The 21,639-nt window shown below is 39.0% G+C and overlaps 1 protein-coding gene across 3 annotated transcripts in view; it reads left to right on the top strand.

Moving 5' to 3' along the window:
• LOC136858381 (transmembrane protein 179) overlaps positions 1–21,639 on the top strand; it is a 267,306-nt gene that overhangs the window by 232,459 nt on the left and 13,208 nt on the right. The window contains exon 6 of one of the 3 annotated variants that reach the window (XR_010858634.2): positions 2,672–2,932. The exons of 1 other annotated variant lie outside the window; for it this stretch is intronic. Coding sequence is in view for 1 of the 2 variants with exons in the window: in XM_067137883.2 (XP_066993984.1) it covers positions 2,672–2,746 (75 nt within the window). In the remaining variant the exon portion in view is untranslated. Of the gene's footprint in view, positions 1–2,671; positions 2,933–21,639 lie in introns of those variants that run through there. One more of the 3 variants, XM_067137883.2, reaches the window with a different exon arrangement.

The following is a 21,639-nucleotide window of genomic DNA, read 5'->3' as shown; positions in this document are numbered from 1 at the left end:
GCAAAGTTATTTCCTTTAGTGTGTTTGATGTATAAGACAGGAGAAGTGCCATCCGATTTTTGGCAGAATGTTGTTATACCTATTACCAAGAAAGCCAATGCTGACAAGGGTAAAAACCACCGCACCATTAGTTTGGTATCTCACGCCTGCAAAATTTTAACACGTATTATTTAGAGAAGAAAGGCGATTTGAAACTCAGTTTGGCTTCAGAAGAAATGTAGGAACATGTCGAGCAATCAGGACTTAATGTCTGATCTAAGTGGTATTATTTAGAGAAGAAAGACGATTTGAGACTCAGTTTGGAGAAGATCAATTTGGCTTCAGAAGAAATGTAGGAACATGTCAAGCAATCAGAACTTCATGTATGATCTAAGAGGATCGAATTAAGAAGGACAAGACCATGTACATGGTGTCTGTAAATCCAGAAAAAGCATTTGATAATGTTGTTTGGACCAAGCTATTTGAGATTCTGAAGATGATCAGGATCAGATTCTGAGAACGAAGAATTATCTACAAGCTGTATAAAAGTCAGTCTGCAGTGGTAAGAATCAAGGGCTTTGAAAAAGAAGCAGCGACCCAGAAAAGAGTGAGGCAAGGCTGCAGTTTGTCCCCTCCTCCTTTTCAGTGTTTATATAGAACACACAATAAAGGAAATCAAAGAGGAATTTGGAAAGGGAATCACAATCCAAGGAGAGGAAATCAAAACCCTGAGATTTGCTGATGATATTGTTATTTTATCTGAGACTGCAGAAGATCTAGAGAAATTGCTGAATGGTATGGACAGTGTCTTGGATAAGAAGTACAAGATGAAAATAATTAAATCCAAAATAAAAGTAATGGAGTGCAGTTGAACAAAGTTAGGTGATGCAGGGAATATTAGATTAGGAAATGAAGTCTTAAAGGAAGTAGATGATTGTTTTTACTTGGGTAGTAAAATAACTAATGATGGCAAGAGTAAGGAGAACATAAAATGCAGACTAGCACAAGCAAGGAAAGCCTTTGTTAAGAACAGAAATTTGCTCCCTTCGAACATTGATATAGGGATTAGAAAGCTGTTTTCGAAGATTTTCATCTGGTGCGTGGCATTGTTTGGAAGTGAAACATAGATGATAACTAGGTCAGAAAGAGGACAGAAGCTTTTGAAATGTGGTGTTACAGAAGTATGCTGAAGGTGAGATGGATAGATCAAATCACAAACGAAGAGATACTGAATCGAATTGGTGAGAGGAGATTGATTTGGATAAATTTGACGAAAAGAAGAGATAGAATGATAGGGCATGTCTTAAGACACCAAGGACTTGTTCAGTTGGTTTTTAAGGGAAGTGTAAGTGGTAGGAGTGGTAGAGGTAGACCAAGGGATGAATATGTCAAGCAGATTAGAGCAGATGTAAGATGCAGCAGTTACGTAGAAACGAAAAGTTAGCACGGGGTAGGGTGGCATGGAGAGCTGCATCAAACCGGTCTATGGACTGATGACTCAAACAACAACAACATGGCATAATCCCGATATATTATATCATTCATAGTTACATGGGCCGCGAAAGTCTAAATGATAATATACCCATTAAGTTATGTTAACTTTCTTATTCGTTTTTCTATTTTTATTGCAACACATCTGTCCTCTACATTTTAGAATCAAGATGATACAATTATATGATTTTAATATTATAATTATAATGATCAGAATGAGGATTAGAAAGATGTTTTCGAAGACTTTCGTCTGGAGCGTGGCATTGTATGGAGGCATTCAGCTTAGCGCAGCTTTGTTGTTCGGTGCCAGTGCTGATGTAAGTTCTATATCTGCCAAGGCATCGTTGGGTTATTCATCCACTGCTCTACCATATAGTCCAAAAACTGTGAGAATTTTGTTTCCTCCTGGAGCGTTATACAGTACATGATAGCAAGCCAAGCATCATCCAAGAGAACTAAGGGAATAATGCAGCACATTGTCTGCATGTTTCCTCACCTCCTCATTTCCTAAATAATCTACTCGAACTTTCTGTCACAAACATCACCTGCAATTAAAGAGGCATCCTGAGACACCCCCCTCCCATCCATCGGAATTCATTGGAAGGTTAAAATCCCAGACTCACCTGGGAATCGAACACGGTACTGACCCCTTTGGCCGAAGGCCAGCACACTAACCAGTTAGCCATGGAGCTGGACAATGCTGATGATGAGGTGGGTGGTTCAAATCATAACGTAATTACCTATGGTAGCACACGTTAAAAAGCTGATATCAGCGTAACTTTAAAATCTTTTTTCTGAGTGGAAGGTTTCCTTAACGGATTATATTCCTTAATTCTCAGTTTTGTCAGTAATAGAGCATAAAAAGCATAAAAAACAGGTGAAGCCTTGCTATTTGTAAGAGTTTCATTGAATCTTCACCCACTGAAAATCATAATTTTCTGGTTTGATCAATAATTCTTTCACCAACTAGAAAATTCAAACCATTCAGTGATCTCAACAAATTTTCAGTTAAGATTATTTTATCTCCGGATTTAGGGTTTTGTTCAGTTCCAAGGGCATGATCTTTTGGAAATTTTGTTACAAGTTTATAGCCTTTTTAATGCAATTTTGAAAATTCGTCTTCATTTATCAGTTACTGGCATGGACACTTCTCTTGTTCTCTTTCCTCAGTTGTGCCTTTTTATATTTACTTCTGTTTCAGCCACAGCCACATCTGCCACAAAGGAGTGCTCACTGCTACTGTCCAATAGAATCTCGTGATGCAAAGCAGTCTTAATCCTTCCTCGACACTTGCTCTGCTTTTCTTTGATACACAACCATGTTTTGAACTGCTGTCTCATGATCTGTGAATCCTGTTTGGAAATTAAAAATAAAATAGTATTGTTTGTATGGCTACCAGGCAATAAAAAATTAATTAATAATATTTATAATCATGAGCACCATCAAAGACAAAGGTGAATATAGAAGACAGCACAATCATGAGCTCTATTTCCACGTAGAAAAATATAACTGATACGACGCGGAAGAGAAGGACTGCTTTCTATGGCTAAGTGACAAGAATGAGCCCTGCAGGGCCAATCAAGAGGATCTTCTCCTACTTCTAACATAAGAAGACAACAGGGGCCTGGTACAGAGAGATAGAAAAAGATCTACAAGAGGTGGGCATCACATATGATGAGATCCTGGAGCTCAACCCACTTAAGAAGAAATTTCAAGACCACAAGAGTTTCCAAGAAAATCCGAAGCTGAAAACAGGTAAGGTGTGGACCGAAGAAAGAACGACACCGAAAATGAATGCGGGAGTATTGGGCAAATGTTAAAGCCCAGGGAAGGAGACAGTTGAAATGATGGTCCTTAGCTAGCCGAAGCTGCATGAATGAATTTATAGACACAACACTTCCCTGTAAAATTCTATATTATGTCAGTTTCTCCAAGAAAATTGGCAATACTTAAAATAAATATTATTTTGGATTAACTTAATATGAATTCTCATTGTTGAGAAGAAAAGTATTGATGCTATATTTAATTTATTTTAAATTCAAAAGATAGTACCTATAAGTGTAACGTCCATATGATAAAGACGGTTTTCCTTTCTTCACTGAGGTGACAAGAGGTGCATCCATGATAGATCACAACTGACAACTAGGTGACAACTAACACATAGCCAAATGGTTTCACTGTTATGGAATCCTGTTTCCCCAGTCTTTGATCGGAATACATCCAGGTCGTGGTATTCACTAAAGCTGTGTGTATAGTTTGGTGATCGCCGGGCTGAGTGGCTTAGACGGTTAAGGCGCTGGCCTTCTAACCCCAACTTGGCAGGTTCGATCCTGGCTCAGTCCGGTGGTATTTGAAGGTGCTCAAATACGACAGCCTTGTGTCGGTAGATTTACTGGCACGTAAAAGAACTCCTGCGGGACTAAATTCCGGCACCTCGGCGTCTTCGAAGACCGTAAAAAGTAGTTAGTGGGGCGTAAGGCAAAATAACATTATTATTATTATTATTATTATTATTATTATTATTATTATTATTATTATTAGTTTGGTGATCGCATTTGGCACGTTTATAGATTATACGGTCACTAGCAGTACCAGTCACATGTGGCATGGTTGCATCCAGCACAACACCATACATACTGTATGCGCTGTGTACTGGGTGTGGACACATTATTCGTCAGTAATGGAATGAATAATAAAGTATGTTTGTGATTGTTGAATTTGAATAACTTTCCTTTTTTCATGACCGATCACATTTAACATTTAGAAGTTAAACAATTTTGCACAAAATAAAATTCTAAAATAATGTATGAAGTCATGTCTTTAGTGCCGATTGCCAGTCTATGTGCATGTAGGTAGTTTTGCTACAATCATTGTGTCATGTCGGACAGTCAGTGTACAGTAACTAAAAAAAAATAGAACATCAAGATGTCTCAACATCAAGAGTATGCTCATTCATTTTTGGAGCACTGTACCAGAGGTGTACAAACTCCGCATTTAACTTGCCCCTGCTTGCCTAGAGAGAAGGCAAGCAAGCTAGCCACACGTAAACAACAGTGCAGGCAGGCTGCTGCACTCCTGGACAGGTCAAGCTCAGCCCAACTTGAGCAGGCTACAGGTTAGCTTGCTTGCTTGCTTGCTTGCTTTCTTCTTCCTGCTGCGTTAATCGATGTTTGCTCGTCCATTGTGCCAGAATTTACACTGACTGACAGAGCAAATGCAACACCAAGAAGGAGTGGTCAGAACTTTATGCCAATTGCAGGGTAGACTGACGTCACTGAGGTATGCTCATGATGTGAAATGCGCCGCTGTGCTGCGCACGTAGCGAACAATAAATGGGACACGGCGTTGGCGAATGGCCCGCTTCGTACCGTGATTTCTCAGCCAACAGTCATTGTAGAACGTGTTGTCGTGTGCCACAGGACACGTGTATAGCTAAGAATGCCAGGCTGCCGTCAACGGAGGCATTTCCAGCAGACAGACGACTTTACGAGGGGTATGGTGATCGGGCTGAGAAGGGCAGGTTGGTCGCTTCGTCAAATCGCAGCCGATACCCATAGGGATGTGTCCACGGTGCAGCGCCTGTGGCGAAGATGGTGGCGCAGGGACATGTGGCACGTGCGAGGGGTCCAGGCGCAGCCCGAGTGACGTCAGCATGCGAGGATCGGCGCATCCGCCGCCAAGCGGTGGCAGCCCCGCACGCCACGTCAACCGCCATTCTTCAGCATGTGCAAGACACCCTGGCTGTTCCAATATCGACCAGAACAATTTCCCGTCGATTGGTTGAAGGAGGCCTGCACTCCCGGCGTCCGCTCAGAAGACTACCATTGACTCCACAGCATAGACGTACACGCCTGGCATGGTGCCGGGCTAGAGCGACTTGGATGAGGGAATGGCGGAACGTCGTGTTCTCCGATGAGTCACGCTTCTGTTCTGTCAGTGATAGTCACCGCAGACGAGTGTGGCGTCGGCGTGGAGAAAGGTCAAATCCGGCAGTAACTGTGGAGCGCCCTACCGCTAGACAACGTGGCATCATGGTTTGGGGCGCTACTGCGTATGATTCCACGTCACCTCTAGTGCGTATTCAAGGCACGTTAAATGCCCACCGCTACGTGCAGCATGTGCTGCGGCCGGTGGCACTCCCGTACCTTCAGGGGCTGCCCAGTGCTCTGTTTCAGCAGGATAATGCCCGCCCACACACTGCTCGCATCTCCCAACAGGCTCTACAAGGTGTACAGATGCTTCCGTGGCCAGCGTACTCTCCGGATCTCTCACCAATCGAACACGTGTGGGATCTCATTGGACGCCGTTTGCAAACTCTGCCCCAGCCTCGTACGGACGACCAACTGTGGCAAATGGTTGACAGAGAATGGAGAACCATCCCTCAGGACACCATCCGCACTCTTATTGACTCTGTACCTCGACGTGTTTCTGCGTGCATCGCCGCTCGCGGTGGTCCTACATCCTACTGAGTCGATGCCGTGCGCATTGTGTAACCTGCATATCGGTTTGAAATAAACATCAATTATTCTTCCGTGCCGTCTCTGTTTTTTCCCCAACTTTCATCCCTTTCGAACCACTCCTCCTTGGTGTTGCATTGTCACTGTCAGTCAGTGTATATAGGATTCGTCCACACAAATATTCTTTTATATGGTTATTGAGTATTATGTTAGTCATTACACCGAGCTCGATAGCTGCAGTCGCTTAAGTGCGGCCAGTATCCAGTATTCGGGAGATAGTAGGTTCGAACCCCACTCTCGGCAGCTCTGAAAATGGTTTTCCGTGGTTTCCCATTTTCACACCAGGCAAATGCTGGGGCTGTACCTTAATTAAGGCCACGGCCGCTTCCTTCCTGCTCCCAGCCCTTCCCTGTCCCAGCCCTTCCCTGTCCCATCGTCGCCATAAGACCTATCTGTGTCGGTGCGACGTAAAGCAACTAGCAAGAAGAAGTTAGTCATTACAAAGTTATGTTTAAATTTATTTTGTAATTCAGACGTCTTATGTAACTAATTAACAAATAATATTTCTCTCTGTAAAAAACAGTTATGTAATAAAAGGTAGGTTCTGTGAACAAAATATTTTAATGTTTAAATAAACATAATGACAGTTGATGTAAATATGACCATACATATAATGTATTATGGATTATTCAAGAAAATTAGAAGCAAAGATATGTGTACTGCAGGTACAGGTCATAAGTATCTTTAAAAAAGATTTTTTAGGTAACATTTATGAAATACATAATGTGGGGAACCCCTTCCCAACAAAACCAAAATAAATAATTATAAACGTAATTAATTTAGCAGTGTAATTTTGCCACTTGCACTCTTAGTTTGTGGTCGCCTAATACTGTATATGCTGCATACCAATATTTAATGCAAGGACACATTATCATTTGTGTGTATTACTACGAGGTCATTAAGTCTTCGCGCATCAAGACGGGAACGTTTTTCGCTGATATGTTTCCCGAGCAGCTGAAGACCCTATCGCTGAAGGTATTCGTAGCGGGTATGTTAAGCACTTTTTTCTCTACACAGGCAAGTCGGGGCAGCCTGTGCGAATTATTTTTCCACCACCGCAGTGTATTTTCGTCATTAATAAAACCTTCTTGCAAGTACCTACTGACCTCATCATGTTCATTGACGAATTTATGCCCAATCGTCAAATTTTGCTTTCCTAAATTGCACTGAATTTTCTTCATTTGAAGAAGATGGGACTTCTTGTCTATTTTGATTGGGTAGCTGCTCTGAAAATATATATGCCCAAATTATTGATATTTTATGCTAATGTTGAATATTAAAAATATCCAATTTGCATAGATATAATAAAAATAATGAAGAAATAACCATAGAATCTTACTTTCAGCACACATTTGTTGAGCTTTCTCAAAAACAGACATTTGTTCTCCTGCATTTAGTTTTTTTACATGTGCGATATTTAGGCACCAAAAAATATTGCAATTTTGTGTAACATAGTGAAGACACCACCAGTTTGTTTCAAAAGCTTCAGGTAGTGAAAATTTGTTTAGTAGGAAAATATTTCTACATTTAAAAATTAGGAGACTCGTATTAAAAGTTAAAAGAAATTAAATATTACCTGTTCGTCGTCATCCTGTAGAGTACAATGGGCTGTTTTTTTTTTTTTTTGGTAGTAGCTTTATGTCGCACCGACACAGATAGGTCGTATGGTGATAATGGGATAGGAAGGGCCTAGGAGTTGGAAGGAAGCGGCCGTGGCCTTAATTATGGTACAGCCCCAGCATTTGCCTGGTGTGAAAATGGGAAACCACGGAAAACCATCTTCAGGGCTGCCGACAGTGGGATTCGAATCCACTATCTCCTGGATGCAAGCTCACAGCCGCGCACCTCTAACCGCATGGCCAACTCGCCCAGTCAATGGGCTTTTAAGGCATAAAACTGCGGAAGGACCAGATGTAAAGTCGGCTCCTCATCACCCTCAAGATCAATTTATTGTGGCTTCCTTAAATGGCTTAATAAATGTTATAAGCAGGCCAGTAATGTCTTGATCATAACCGAGCATTTTATCAGAGACACCCTCCTTCTCTAAATTAGTTGTCACAGCATCTATCTTGGAATGAGCTGATTGCAGCATGTCAAAATAACTGTTCCACCAAGTGGAAACATACGGTTTCAAAGATGATTGCAACCTCACACATAGACCTCTTCTTCTAAAGTACGAAATCAGAGATTTCACTGAATGTATAACAGCTGACACATTACAAATACTTTCTTTCAAAAAGTGTTCTCTCAGAGCATGCTTCAAGACCGAATTAATAATATGAACCATGCATGGAAGACGCTTGTAATAATGAGGGCCTTAACAATATTGCTTCCCTGGTCTGTTACAAATGTAATTAAATAAATATCTTTATGAGAAACGCCAAGTCCCTTCAAACAATCTTTCAATTTACTGCAAATATTTTCACCAGTTTCTGGACAGTCAGGGAAAGCCGAACACATTAATACATACTTATTAAGAGACCAATCTGCATTGATATAGTGCATTGTGACAGACATATAGTGCACACCCTTTTAATTATCTGTCCACAGGTCAGTGGTACTCGCACAGATACCAGACTGAATAGCATGCAATATATCGGGAAGCATTTTATGTATGCTATTGGCTTTACGTCGCACCGACACAGATATGTCTTATGGCGACGAAGGAACAGGAAATGGCTGGAAGTGGGAAGGAAGTGGCCATGGCCTTAATTAAGATACAGCCCCAGCATTTGCCTGGTGTGAACATGGGAAACCACGGAAAACCATCTTCAGGTATGCCAACAGTGGGGTTCGAACCCACTATCTCCGGAATACTGGATACTGGGTGCACTTAAGCGACTGCAGCTATCGAGCTCAGTGGGAAGCATTTTACTGTGCACTTTGTCCGCGAAAGTTTGTATTACTTGCACCCTTTTTAGTGATAGATGGACACCTTAGTGATGAATCGGTTGGCCTCGGCAATCTTCGAGATTCGTATTGGCAACCTGTGGAACACAAACTATGAATCGTTTATGCATCACTGTGCAACATCTGGCGTACACTTGATGTACTAGTACTGTTGTTGCTTACACAGCAAAGCCAAACTATAGAATTCATGCTAGGAACAAGATTTCCATCGAGAAATGTTATATAATGCTATATAATGTTATATAATGTTATATATAATTTGTGTGTGACACAGTTGTTGGCTTAAGGCAGTGAAGGTTTAGAAAATTCATATTGATCGATCATATCATCAATTCAGATTTCCATTCAGTTGGCAGTATTACCGGTACCGGGAGAGCTCCCTCCTTACTCCTCACACCCGTACACAAATCTGTCACTAAACAGTATGCAAGTAATACTTTCGTAGCAACTGTGACTCGAGAGGGTGTAACATTTTTGATATCCACCGAGCCATACTTTTTGCCAATTTCTATCAGCATTTGCTCTAAATTTAAAAATCCTTCACCCTCAATAGTTTAAATGGTCTCAAGTCCTTGGCGCACATTTCCACGCACTTGTCAGTCACCAAGTCCTTGTCCTCTTTCAAAATATTTTTAGACTGTGGCAAACTTGGGTCAAATTTGCAGACATGTCGCAACATACTTGAGGTTCCTGAATGGGTGGTGAGTAGCTTTTTACAAAAATTGTGAGTAACCTATTGGCTTATTTGATATCTATTCACAAACACATGAATATTTTTTTTTTCCATGATAGACTAGAGGCCTGTTTTATTGCTAGAATAAATTCACTAATTTTTAATTTTTCTTCGATTTACTTCATGGTTGATTTGCTCATTTTCCTGCTGGTTGCACCTCTAACTACAGCGGCGCTGCACTCGACGCAATACGTAGCTACACTAACATATAACGGCACATTCACGTCACATCGATAGCAAACTTCACGTTCGCTCTTCTCAAGTTCGGCAGTCCGAACGGGTCCCAGGCAACCTGTCAGGCTTAGGGAAACCCAGGTTTTGGTTTGCTATGACTTGCGCGCTCAGTACGCATGCACTCTTGCTTCGCTGACGCTCAAGCTAAGCTGCTTTGCTTGATGCAGAGCAGTTAGGAGCAGGCAAGCCTAAAGTACAATTTGTACACCTTTGCACTGTACGTTGCTTTAAAATTCAAGATTTTTTTTTTAGATGACATAATCCACAGAACAGTTAATTAAGGGATGGATAATCGAGGTTCTACTGTAAACAGTATTTAAAAAGAAGGATAGTAAGAAAAAATGGTGGAAAATTTTAAGTAATTTCAAACAAGCCATTGGAAACTAGCAAAAATACAAGGCTAGTTAAAGAATAACTTTGAAACTAACTCTTTATGTAGCTTACCTACAGCCTAGCTAGCTTTGTCTCTTCCTCCAACGTACTCCCCTCCCCTGTTAATACAATGTCATTCACAATTATGGAAGCAGATAGGCAATTTGGAGAATCACATTCCGTTCCACTTGCACTTTCATATCTTCAATCGACTGAAGTCTCTTCAGGGTGAATTTCAGTTTAAGTGTGGCTGGGGGTAGGTCAAGTGAATAGGGTGGATGGGGAAGCACAATGTCATCGTGCTCATCAAAAATTCATGAACCAGCTGTGATTCTTGTGCTGGCTTGTTGTCATTGTGAAGGTCCAGAAGTTGTTTCTCCATCTATCTGGTCTTTTTTTTCTCTTACATTTTCTATCAAATCACTCAAGACTCCTAACTTTGATTGTTTGACCCTTGAGTACCTGGAAACATTGAAAACATTGAGTACAACTCATGTACTTATCACCATAAACTGTCATTATTATTTAGTATGTTTCCGTGAAAATTTTCTCCCATTTGAAGCAGAAGAAAATGTTGACACACTGCTAGTGTTATTTAGGCATCTTGACAGTATCATTGCATACTGAACATGCTCGTAAATTAACAAGGTGAGTTATTTATTTATTTATTTATTTATTTAGTTAGTTAGTTAGTTAGTTAGTTAGTTAGTTAGTTAGTTAGTTAGTTAGTTAGTTAGTTAGTTAGTTAGTTAGTTAGTTATTATACAAGTTCAAACACATACAAATTTAGTTACATTATGAAAGCAATAAATAATTTACAAAACAGTACAAATATAAAGTAGAAATCAAGAGAGATATGTACAATACAGAAAAATAGAAAAAAAAATACAGAAATACAGAAAACAGAGAAATTATGTAAAATACAAGAAAGAAAAATACACAAATTAACAAATGAAAAATCAAAACTAAACTAGGATGTTGCGCCGTTCCTGTAAGGATGCACAAGATCCAGGCTAGCTCAAATTATGATAATTATCATTTCGTCTTTTACGGGCTATGAGTTCCGATTGAGAGGAAAGAACACCGATTTATATTCGTGGAAATATCTAACTTACGCAGAAGAACGTCTCCTACTCGTTTTCTTAGCTAGAATTTCCTATACCTTATCAGATCGCCAAAACTATAAGTGCCTACAGCTAAGGAACTACTTTAAAAGTCATTAAAAGAAGGGTTGATTTTTGACATATTTCATTTATTATGAACTAAGTTCAATCAGTAGTAAGATCATCATAGTCTCTTTTTGGAATAAAAGGTAACGAGTGTCGAACTATGCATTTATCTTAGAGTTCATTTCTGGTAACATTAAGTTAAAGTCTTTAAAAAGAAATGAAATATCTAATTAGGATGCTCGAAAAACAAATAATTATGAGCTTAAAAGATCTTAATTGAAGAATTATTTGTCTGGAAAATATCTAGTTGAAAAGAAAAGAAATAAGTTAAATAAAGGTATCAGATAATAAAAGTATTGGATAATAACAATATCAGATAATTAAAATATTAGATAATTAGAATATCAGATAATTAGAATATCAGATAATTAGAATATTAGATAACTAGAATATTAGATAATTAGATTATTAGATAATTAGAATATTAGATAATTAGAATATCAGATAATTAGAATATTAGATAACTAGAATATTAGATTATTAGATAACTGGAATATTAGATTATTAGATAACTGGAATATTAGATTATTAGATTATTAGATTATTAGATAATTAGATGCATCTAATGAAAGAAAATGAAAATTTACATCACAACATACTATGTACAGTATTGTAGATTGAGGATTGTCCTAGAAAAATGTAGGACGCAGTTTCATATTTGGTCATAAATCTATTTTAAAAAAATTTGGAATCACATCTTTCCTAACTGAAATCTCAAAGAAAAATTAAATTCAAATGTTCTGTTTCTCTCGTCTCATTTACGTTAACTTATGGACATGCGTTAACTTCTCTTGATCCACATTCTTTGTGTCCAGATACACAACCAAATTAACCTGGGAAAATATCCTCATAACAATCATAATTTTTGACAGATGTCGTATTTTCAAGTTATGCTCATGTTTCTTGACGCTTCAAATGCCTACATGCTGGCCTATTTCCCACATTTTGGCTGATGATGACGCCAAACAGCGTCGAAACTAGTTCCAAGTGCAAATACATGTTATAAATAAACTATAACATTTTTGTATTGAAAAGGTGGACCCTTTTAAGTTTTCCTATCTTCCGTCTTGCATCAGCAGCGATAACCCCCCTTTAAGCCAATGTATACTCTTAAAAAGATCATGATCAAACATTACATCTAGAAAATTAGGCAAATTATTCTCTTAACTTGAGATCATTCATAAATTCAAGTGCGTATCCATGCTATGACACTTGTGAAAAGACTCTACTTCAAATTAATGACTCTTATTTGTGCGGTTAAGTCACCAGTGATATTGGGTACTGCCTTAGAATAAACTTCAAAGTCTGCCTAACACGTGAGAAAAATCTTATAATTAGAAGATATACACGGATGTCAGCTAATTTAATTTCATCCTCCTCATTATGAATCATTTGATGATCTTTAACATAAATGTCAACATACGGACGGCATTTAGATCCCATTCTATCCTACTCATGGCTTACTCATGGATAAATAGTCGACTGAAGACAGAATAAATTCACTAATTACTTCAAAAATTCATAACTTGGAACATTATTTCCATAACAACACAACCATGACCATATTCACGAAGAACAATACCTATCACCAACATTAATTACCATATCTCATATCATTACTCACATTAAATAACCCTCATTTCACATTTCAAATAAATATCACATTTCACTTCACAGTATATGCATTATCACATTCTAACTCGACATATTTCTTGCCGTCATCATGGTTCGTGAACTTATCTACTCTGTCATAGTTTCAATCCATTCATAATTCCAAAAGATATTACCACATCCTTATATATAGTAAGCACTTCCTACATACGATCTCCTTTCTACGATCATTTGGTAACATAAGTTCTCACGTACGCCTAACTTCTATCTCAACGTCGTATGAAATTCACCAATAAATTAAAAATTAACCTCCTCTCACATTACACTGACAGTGTTACGAACGAAGGCTTTATTATCACTGGATGACTGTACCCTACATGTGGATTTGACGTCTAGGCTTGATGAATACCTAACATCCTTTAACCTAACTTTGGTAACCATCTACTTGTATATAATTATCGCACTGACACTAACTAGAATAGCACTTTAATAAAAAGAGAATGAATAAATTCTTACTTGTACATTGGACTTAAAGTGAACTTGTCTTTGCTCTGCAACTCCCATAGTCGTCTCATGTCCGGGTGGCTGGACATGCGGACATAGCTCCTTGCATTTCCCTTAGGTGTTTGGGAACATTCGGGACCGTCTCATCTGGTTACTGGTCATCATGGGCCGGCAACGTCATCCTACGCTGCTTTCATCTGGTTACTGGTCATCATGGGCCGGCAACATCATCCTGCGCTGCTTTCATCTGGTTACTGGTCATCATGGGCCGGCAACGTCATCCTGCGCTGCTTTCATCTGGGCAGTCTCGCCTTCATCTTCTTACTGCATCATGGTAGTGACTTGAGCAATTGGAACAGAATAATACATCGTTTCAGTCAATGTCGTCATCTTATGGCTATTTTCTGTTACTATTTGCCTATGATAAATAAACGTCATTCTTGGAAGAGTTGATATCAAAAATATTTTAACAGTCTGGGATAGGTGAAGGTAATTATTCCACTCAAAATGTGAAGATTGCTTCTTTATATATATTTCCTTTTCTCAATGTTCTTGCCGATTATCCAATCCTTTAGCCGTTCTAAATTGGTGATATCGGCTAACACGTCGTCTAAGGAGTGTAGTGTGACGTATCACGGTGGAATCTTTTATATTTTCCAGAGCAATTTAATTTTGCGGAGTGAAATACTTTATACCGCTAATACTGTAGAGAACAGCCGTGAACAAATATTTCTTTCGATCTTGGGAATAGAATTCCAATGTGATGATATTTTCTCCTTCTGGTAGTTGACTGTGACGTTCTTCTTATAAGCAAGTTGAGCGAATGTTAAAATTTTTCTATAATAATAACTCATAACAATCTTCATACGTCATTCTTTTTATCACCACCTTTCATGTTCCGTTCTTTCGCCAAGCGCTTGACGAAAATATTACTACCTCAGTTTGTAATAGTGTCAGACGTTTTAAAAAAATCGTCTTTTTGATCATTTAGACTCCATTTTTGTTCCGGTTGTATCTTTTGGAGAACAGTGAAATGGCACAATGTCCAGTTGTTGCAGCCACTGAGTAGCCGGTGTTGAAGCTTTCAGAAGGTCATCGATAGTTCCATGGAAGGCTCTATGTGGGCAGCTGAAGGTGATGTGTCACATTGTCTGAAATTCTTCACCACAGTCACAGCTTGGAGAAGGTCGAAGGCCCCAAGAACGCATTGCAGAGCCACCTCATCTGTGCCCAGTGCGCACTCTGTTTAGTGGGACCCATACACTCCACGGGAGATGAAATCCAGGCAGTGGCTGCAAAGGGTCAAAGATCAATCTCCATTTGTCAGGGGCCTTAGTAGTCCATTCTTCATTCCAAGTTCTCAGCCCACAGTAGTTTTCTTTCATCAGTTTTTGAACCAGCAGCATGGGATGGTGTGTGGATTTCAGTCGGGTTGAAGTGATTCTTTGGATGTCTTAGTAAATTGGAGGTGATTTATTAGCCTGTATTTTATTTGCTTCTCGGATGAGATTGTTCATGCGGCGTAGATCTGGAAGAAAGATGTGGCTAAGGACTGGAAGCCAGTACAGTGGGGTTGTTTTGATGCAAATATGCAGCAGGTGACTAGTTACTTTAGAAGAATACTGTTATACAATACCACTTACCAGAAACTGGTAAGACTTTGCATATGTGTGATATGTTCAAATTTTGGTTACTTTTAGAACAGGCTGTCTTGCATAACAATGCACATTAAGAAATGTGTTGTTAGTAGACCAAGGAGCCATAGTGTGATATTCACTGCTAGACAGTAACTATCCTTAGTGTGGTTTTCCTCACTTACTTCAAACAAATGTTGGTTAATCACATTTGTTTCGCCCTTGATGACCAGCCAAAATGATGCAAGTGCCCTTCGACAGAACTTGTGACCTTGGCTGGATGCAGTACAACTTCATTTTCACCACAGCCTGTGTTGTTCACAGTTTGTTGTGTTTTTAAAGTGTTGGTGTTACATGTTTTTTTGTGCTTTGTTATAGTTTTATAAAGTGATTATGTGTTACTAGCATTATTAGTTTTTAGCTGTAGTTTTAATAACGCTGCCACATATGTAGCAACACACCAGATAATTTTTTATGTTTGTGTTCAAATTCTTGCTTCAACGTTAGGTGATTGTAATGAAATTGGCAGATATACGTGCACCACACTGAGATTCCATGTGAAGGTTTTTAAATACATTGTGCAGTTGGTACATATTCATGCTTTAAATTTGAAATAAAACACAGTCGGTTTTATCTAGGAATAACCATCATGTAAGAAGCAGGTAATTTCTGTAATTGGATCTTAGAGATTGTTAATGATAGAGTAATTGATCCATGTTTATTATTATTCTCCCAGCAGTATTCCATTTTCATGCTGCTTTACAGAGTTATAGGTATTGGAGTACAGAAAAATATGTTTTTTATAAGATACTCAATTACACAAGAAAATAGAGGTACAGCGCACAGCACAGTAAATGTTGCCAGAATAATAGAGCAAATATCATCCAACATGCCTTTGCCACCATTCATAAAATTGAAAGTCATTTTATTTCATTCTAGCAAGTCCCAAATTTTTAGGTCTGAACCTTTTATGTCACTATCTCATTACTCTCAAAATATAACTTCTTTTTTGTTTTACGTACCAGTGGAATAACATACTGAAATATTGTAAGACCTAATTTGTAGGTTAGGGCCTATTTTGCTCGTCAGAACCTAAGACGACCTAAATTGTATTTAACATAGCCTATAGATCTTTATTATACATATTTGTAACTGTGAAACTCGCTGAAATGGTATTACTGTTCATTGCAGCATAAATTACTTATTGCAGGCAGTGTTCTTTTGATAAATAACTTATTGCAGGCAGTGTTATTTGGAAAGAAAGTTCCGTCCAATGTATACAGAGGTCGACAGTCACGCAGGTGCATGTCAGACATGGTACAATCTCCTAATCATGACAGGAGCAAAAAAATACTCTGCATTCTCTTGAAACAAGAAGTTTCATTGTAAATGCAAAAACGCATTGCACTTGGGGCAAGCTGTACAGGAGTTAAGCTAAGCTAAGGCTAATTTTTCACATCTACCATGTGCAATTAAGAAGTTGGAAGAAACAGCACTCTACGTGGTGAAAGCTCTTCAAGTTGACAGTAAAGTGAGGAACAAAGTTGCTCCTGGATTAGCTGGAGCATCCACAGCCTTAGAAGTTCAAGGCTGTTTTGGCATGCAGTCCATATTTCAAGAAGATGAAACAAATGGATTGTGTTTTCTGTGGAGAGAAGTCACAAGAAACACTGGCTTGGTATCCTAAGGAAATGAAGTTCACACCTCTTACCTGCTCTGACCTTGAGCGCAATTTTTCTGCATTCAAGTGGATTTTAACAGAAGACAGAAAATCTATCAAATATTTCCTTATTCATTGTCATGTCAGGAGCACTAAAATGAGTGGTTTGTGGATGAAGTAATTTAATAAAAGTACAGTATTTATTAATATTGGTAAATAGTTCCATAAGACATTTCGTCATCACCATGTGAATGATCAGGCTACACTTTAGACTTGTAATGTTATAAAAAATCCTGCCCCGCATTCTAGAGTTAATGTGCTTGCCTCTGACTCAGAGGCCCCAGATTCGATTCCTAGCCAGGTCGGACATTTTTACTTGGATCTCAGGGCTGGCTCAAGTTCCATTCAGCCTACGTGATTACAATTGAGGAGGTATCTGATGGTGAGATGGTGGAACCGGACTAGAAAGCCAACAATAACGGCCAAGGGGTTTTGTCGTGCTGACCACATGGCACCTCAGTAATCTGATGGCCTTCGGGCTGAGCAACAGTCACTTGGTAGGCAGAGATCCATCAGGGCTGTTGTGCCATGGGATTTGTTTGTTTGGTTTTCTAATGTTATAATGAAATGGCTTATGGCTTTTAGTGCCGTGCCGGGTGTGTCCGAGGACAATGTTAGAATGAGGAAGATTTAACATCCTGATAATTCTAAAACATGGGATAAAAACCTAATTTTAGTTCTTTAAACCTAAAACTCTGGGGCTTGGTCATTGGTAAAGGAGTCTCCATTGTCCTCTGACTTCATTATGTGTGTTTTTTAACAGTAGGTTGGGGGGCATTTAAAAAATGGTATGGAACAACTGCCTCTCCTCCACAGAAGAATTGAATTGAGAGAACTTGATATGATTTTTATAAAATGAAATGGTAAATGTGAATGCTATGTCCTAAAAGGATTCTAGAAATTTGTTGATGCAGGAGGAAGCATTTTCAAAATTTCTTATGGTAAGGTTCATGTTTATTCTGACGATTTATTTAGCTCATTGCTCTAGTGACCAATCTGGTATAAAAATATCAGGAACTTCAACCAATCAATAACTGTCTACTGCCACAATTTCATCATTTTCATGTTATAACTTTAATTTTATCACACCTACATGCACTTATCTATGAAGAATGAAATGACTTATGTCTTCCTGTCTGCCTTCTGAAACGACATCACATCTAAACCACTGGGTGTAATTTCATGAACTTTTGCACAAACATTATCAGAGGGATCTGTCACATGACTATGTTTTATTTCAAAATATAGGCCTGAAAATATATTATTTGTGAAATTGTTTGCAAAAAATCATGTAACAGCTTACTTCCGGGCCAAGTACCATGGTTATGTGAGCATAGCTATGACATGAACTTACTGATATGAAAGTGATAGCTGACACAATGATAGTCTGTTGTTTGGAATGTGGTAAATGTACATCAGCCTGTGTAGAGGTTTCCTACCCCAAAAATATTCCTTAGAAAATTATCATTTCTAACTGACCTCATATTTCTCAACACAGCAATTTCAGAGTACTAGCAGCTCCATAGCTACTCAAAAGTCTGGGAGAAATTTATGACTTCTCTTTGAAAGAAATATGATTTATTAAGACCATCAACTTCGTGTATGTACATGCACTAAGAGTAGGCCAATTGAAGGCAGACTAGTGGATTATAAATGACGTTCACAGGTTGTAGATGTAAGATCGCACTATTTTCACTGAACTGACTATTACAAGTATAAAAATTAAAACTATTTAAAATAGTATTATGGTTAAATTTGCCTTTTCAATACACTTTCTGTTAATGAAACTCTATATTCATGATGAGGTCTGAAATCCTATACGTTGGTAAACTGAATAGTTTCCAGAATTCAACGAGCAAGGCTAGCACCATACCACGAGCTCCAAGCATTAGCCCTATTACTTCGATCTCATCAAGATAGTATTTTCCCTTATAGTAAAGTATGATTGGATTACATTGAGTAGCCAGAAGTCTCGGGAAAGTGTGTCCCATTTGAAAATGTGCCGTGTATGACCCCTGAGCATTGCGGCTAGCTGAGCAGTCTGTCACAGACACCAGTGTTGTGAAGATGGCAACACATTGCGAGTTAACTGACTTTGAACATGGAATGATCATCGTGCATGCTGCATTGCGGAGATTACGTGTGAATTCGGGTTTCCGAGGTCAACAGTGTTGAGGGTGGATCTTCAATATCACAGAGAGAATGTTACCACCTGCATAAACTACCATGTAAACAGACATCACGTCGCCTCTGCAGAACCATACTGAGCGCTCGATGGGCTTCTGTGAGTCAGATCACCTCCTAGTTGAATGTTGGGAGTCAGGAACCCATTTCTACCAGGACTGTAAGGAGGCAACTGCACACCGCATAGGCTTCATCAGCCGACGACCAACTCGTTGTCCCTTTGCTGACACCTCAACAAGAGTTCAGCGACGTGCATGGGCCTGCGAACATTGGCAATGGAACGTGGAACAGTGGCAGCGTGTGGTATGGTCTGATTAACCCCCGTTCCAGTTGTATCGAGCTGATGGGCGGCGCGAGAGTTTGGCGTATGCCCCATGAAGCTATGGATCCTGCGTGTGAACAAGGTTGTGTCCAGGCGGGAGGTGGCTCAGTCCTGGTCTGGGTGACGTTCTCATGGTCGCGATTAGACCCCATTTTCTGGGTGCAGGGAGCGCTGACAGGTGCATGTTATGTGGACATTCTTTCAGACCATCTGCACCCCTTTCTGGCCCTAGAGTACCCTGATGGAGATGCCATGTTTTAACAGGACATGGCACGCAGGTGGTTGGAGGTGATGTATTCTCAAAGATGCACACAAAATGCTGTCAGTTGTGTACACTATTTTATTCACAAATTATATTTACATCTTCTACATTCACACACTAATTTCATATACTTGACTCAAAACACTCTGCTAACATGACTTCCACGCAAGTCTCGTTAAAACAACTCAACTCTATCCTCAAGACTGGCTCTTTATATACACCAGTGTTGTGAAGATGGCAGGCTTCTAGGAGAATATGACATAACATGTTTTCTCGTAAATTAGAGTGTCTCCAGTAGCCTGTTTACAATGTAAAGAATTCTCTATACAATTTTAGTTGCACCATGCATTGTTCTAGACTTATTACAGTGTGTTGCACAATATTACAGTGGATTATACATCATATATACAGGTAATAATAAATTATATACTATTATTTACGTGTTCTTAATGAAATAAATTCATATTAATATATATACAACTGATGTTTCATGATATAACCTCACTAATAATACTAAATGGATGTAAACACTTCATAGCCATACCTCACAGGTCATTAATAATAATAATAATAATAATAATAATAATAATAATAATAATAATAATAATCAATATTTGCATTATTTACCCATGGGTTAAAGAATATTGTTTCCAAGTTCCTAGTCTATTACACTTGCATCAAAGGAGCACTCCAGATCCCCCCTGATATTAATCCAATCGAGCATTTACGGGATGGTGTCGATGCTGGTATACGCTCCATGAATCCCGCACCAACTACACAAGACCAATTCTGGGTAGCAGGGAAAGATGCGTGGGTCCACTCACTCCAGAATGATTCCAACACTTCTGTATTGCTGCTATTTTGAGGGCCTGTGGAGGAGCAACTCATTATTAACATCACATTCAGTATCTTCGCATGACTTTTGGCCACTCAGTGTATATATATGTCCCCTTTCTCAGTGTTTAACTTCTTCAGGCTGGCTTAGATGATGTTCAAACCTGATAGTCAGGTCTATTATGTAGCGTTGCTTGTTCTTGTAGGCAATCATATCTATTCACCTGGAACTGCCATTACATGATATGCCATGGACCACTTCATGCACGTTAAAACCTTTCCTATGAAGTTCTTCAGCAATGAAGGACCTGATTTTATGGTGGTGTGAGTTCCTCAGTACATCACCAAATGGACAGTGAGCCAGTGTTTGTTTCTCCCTCTGGCATTGCCGGTAGAGGTTACCATACAAAGATGTGTCAAGAACAGTTCTGACTGTAGTAATGTTGATTGTCATTTTAATAGGTTTGCACCATTCACTGCAGGAAAGACCTTCATGATGTTTTATCCAGCTGTTGGCTGGTGCATTTTCTTTGTATAACTCCACTCCGATGCCTTTATGAGGTAATGAAGACGAAACTACCATTTCACGGTCTCTTGACAATTTTCCTTGGATTGAGAAGGCCGTTCCACTGATTGGTAACCTGATTGACATAGGTAACGTTCATGGAAACCAGACATGCTGTTATTTCATCAGATGGGGTCCGATTAGGAATAAATAAGCAAGAGAAAATTGAACAGTAGTAGTAGTAGTAGTAGTAGTAGCAGTAGCAGTAGTAGTAGTAGTAGTAGTAGTACCCAAAATCTGTAATGTTTTATGTAAACATTTTTTGTTACACTTTATGTCAGGGTTACCTTAAATCCTATCAGTAGGTGTTTGTATCATTATTTTCCAGCTTTACCTAATTTTATATTGCAGACAAGCAGCTGCTGGACTATTGGACAAAGCTATTTTTACATTGGTTTGTTTTCAGACCAATTATATGGGAGTGAAATCTGGGTAGACTCGGGATATCTTAAAGTTAGAAGCAACACACATCAAAATTAGAATGATTGTTGGTACACATAAGTGAGAACAATGGAAGGAGGATACTCAAAATGGCATG

The sequence above is a fragment of the Anabrus simplex genome, chromosome 1 (genome assembly GCF_040414725.1).
Source record: "Anabrus simplex isolate iqAnaSimp1 chromosome 1, ASM4041472v1, whole genome shotgun sequence".
Taxonomy (NCBI): domain Eukaryota; kingdom Metazoa; phylum Arthropoda; class Insecta; order Orthoptera; family Tettigoniidae; genus Anabrus; species Anabrus simplex.
This window is presented reverse-complemented; position numbering and strand designations above follow the sequence as displayed.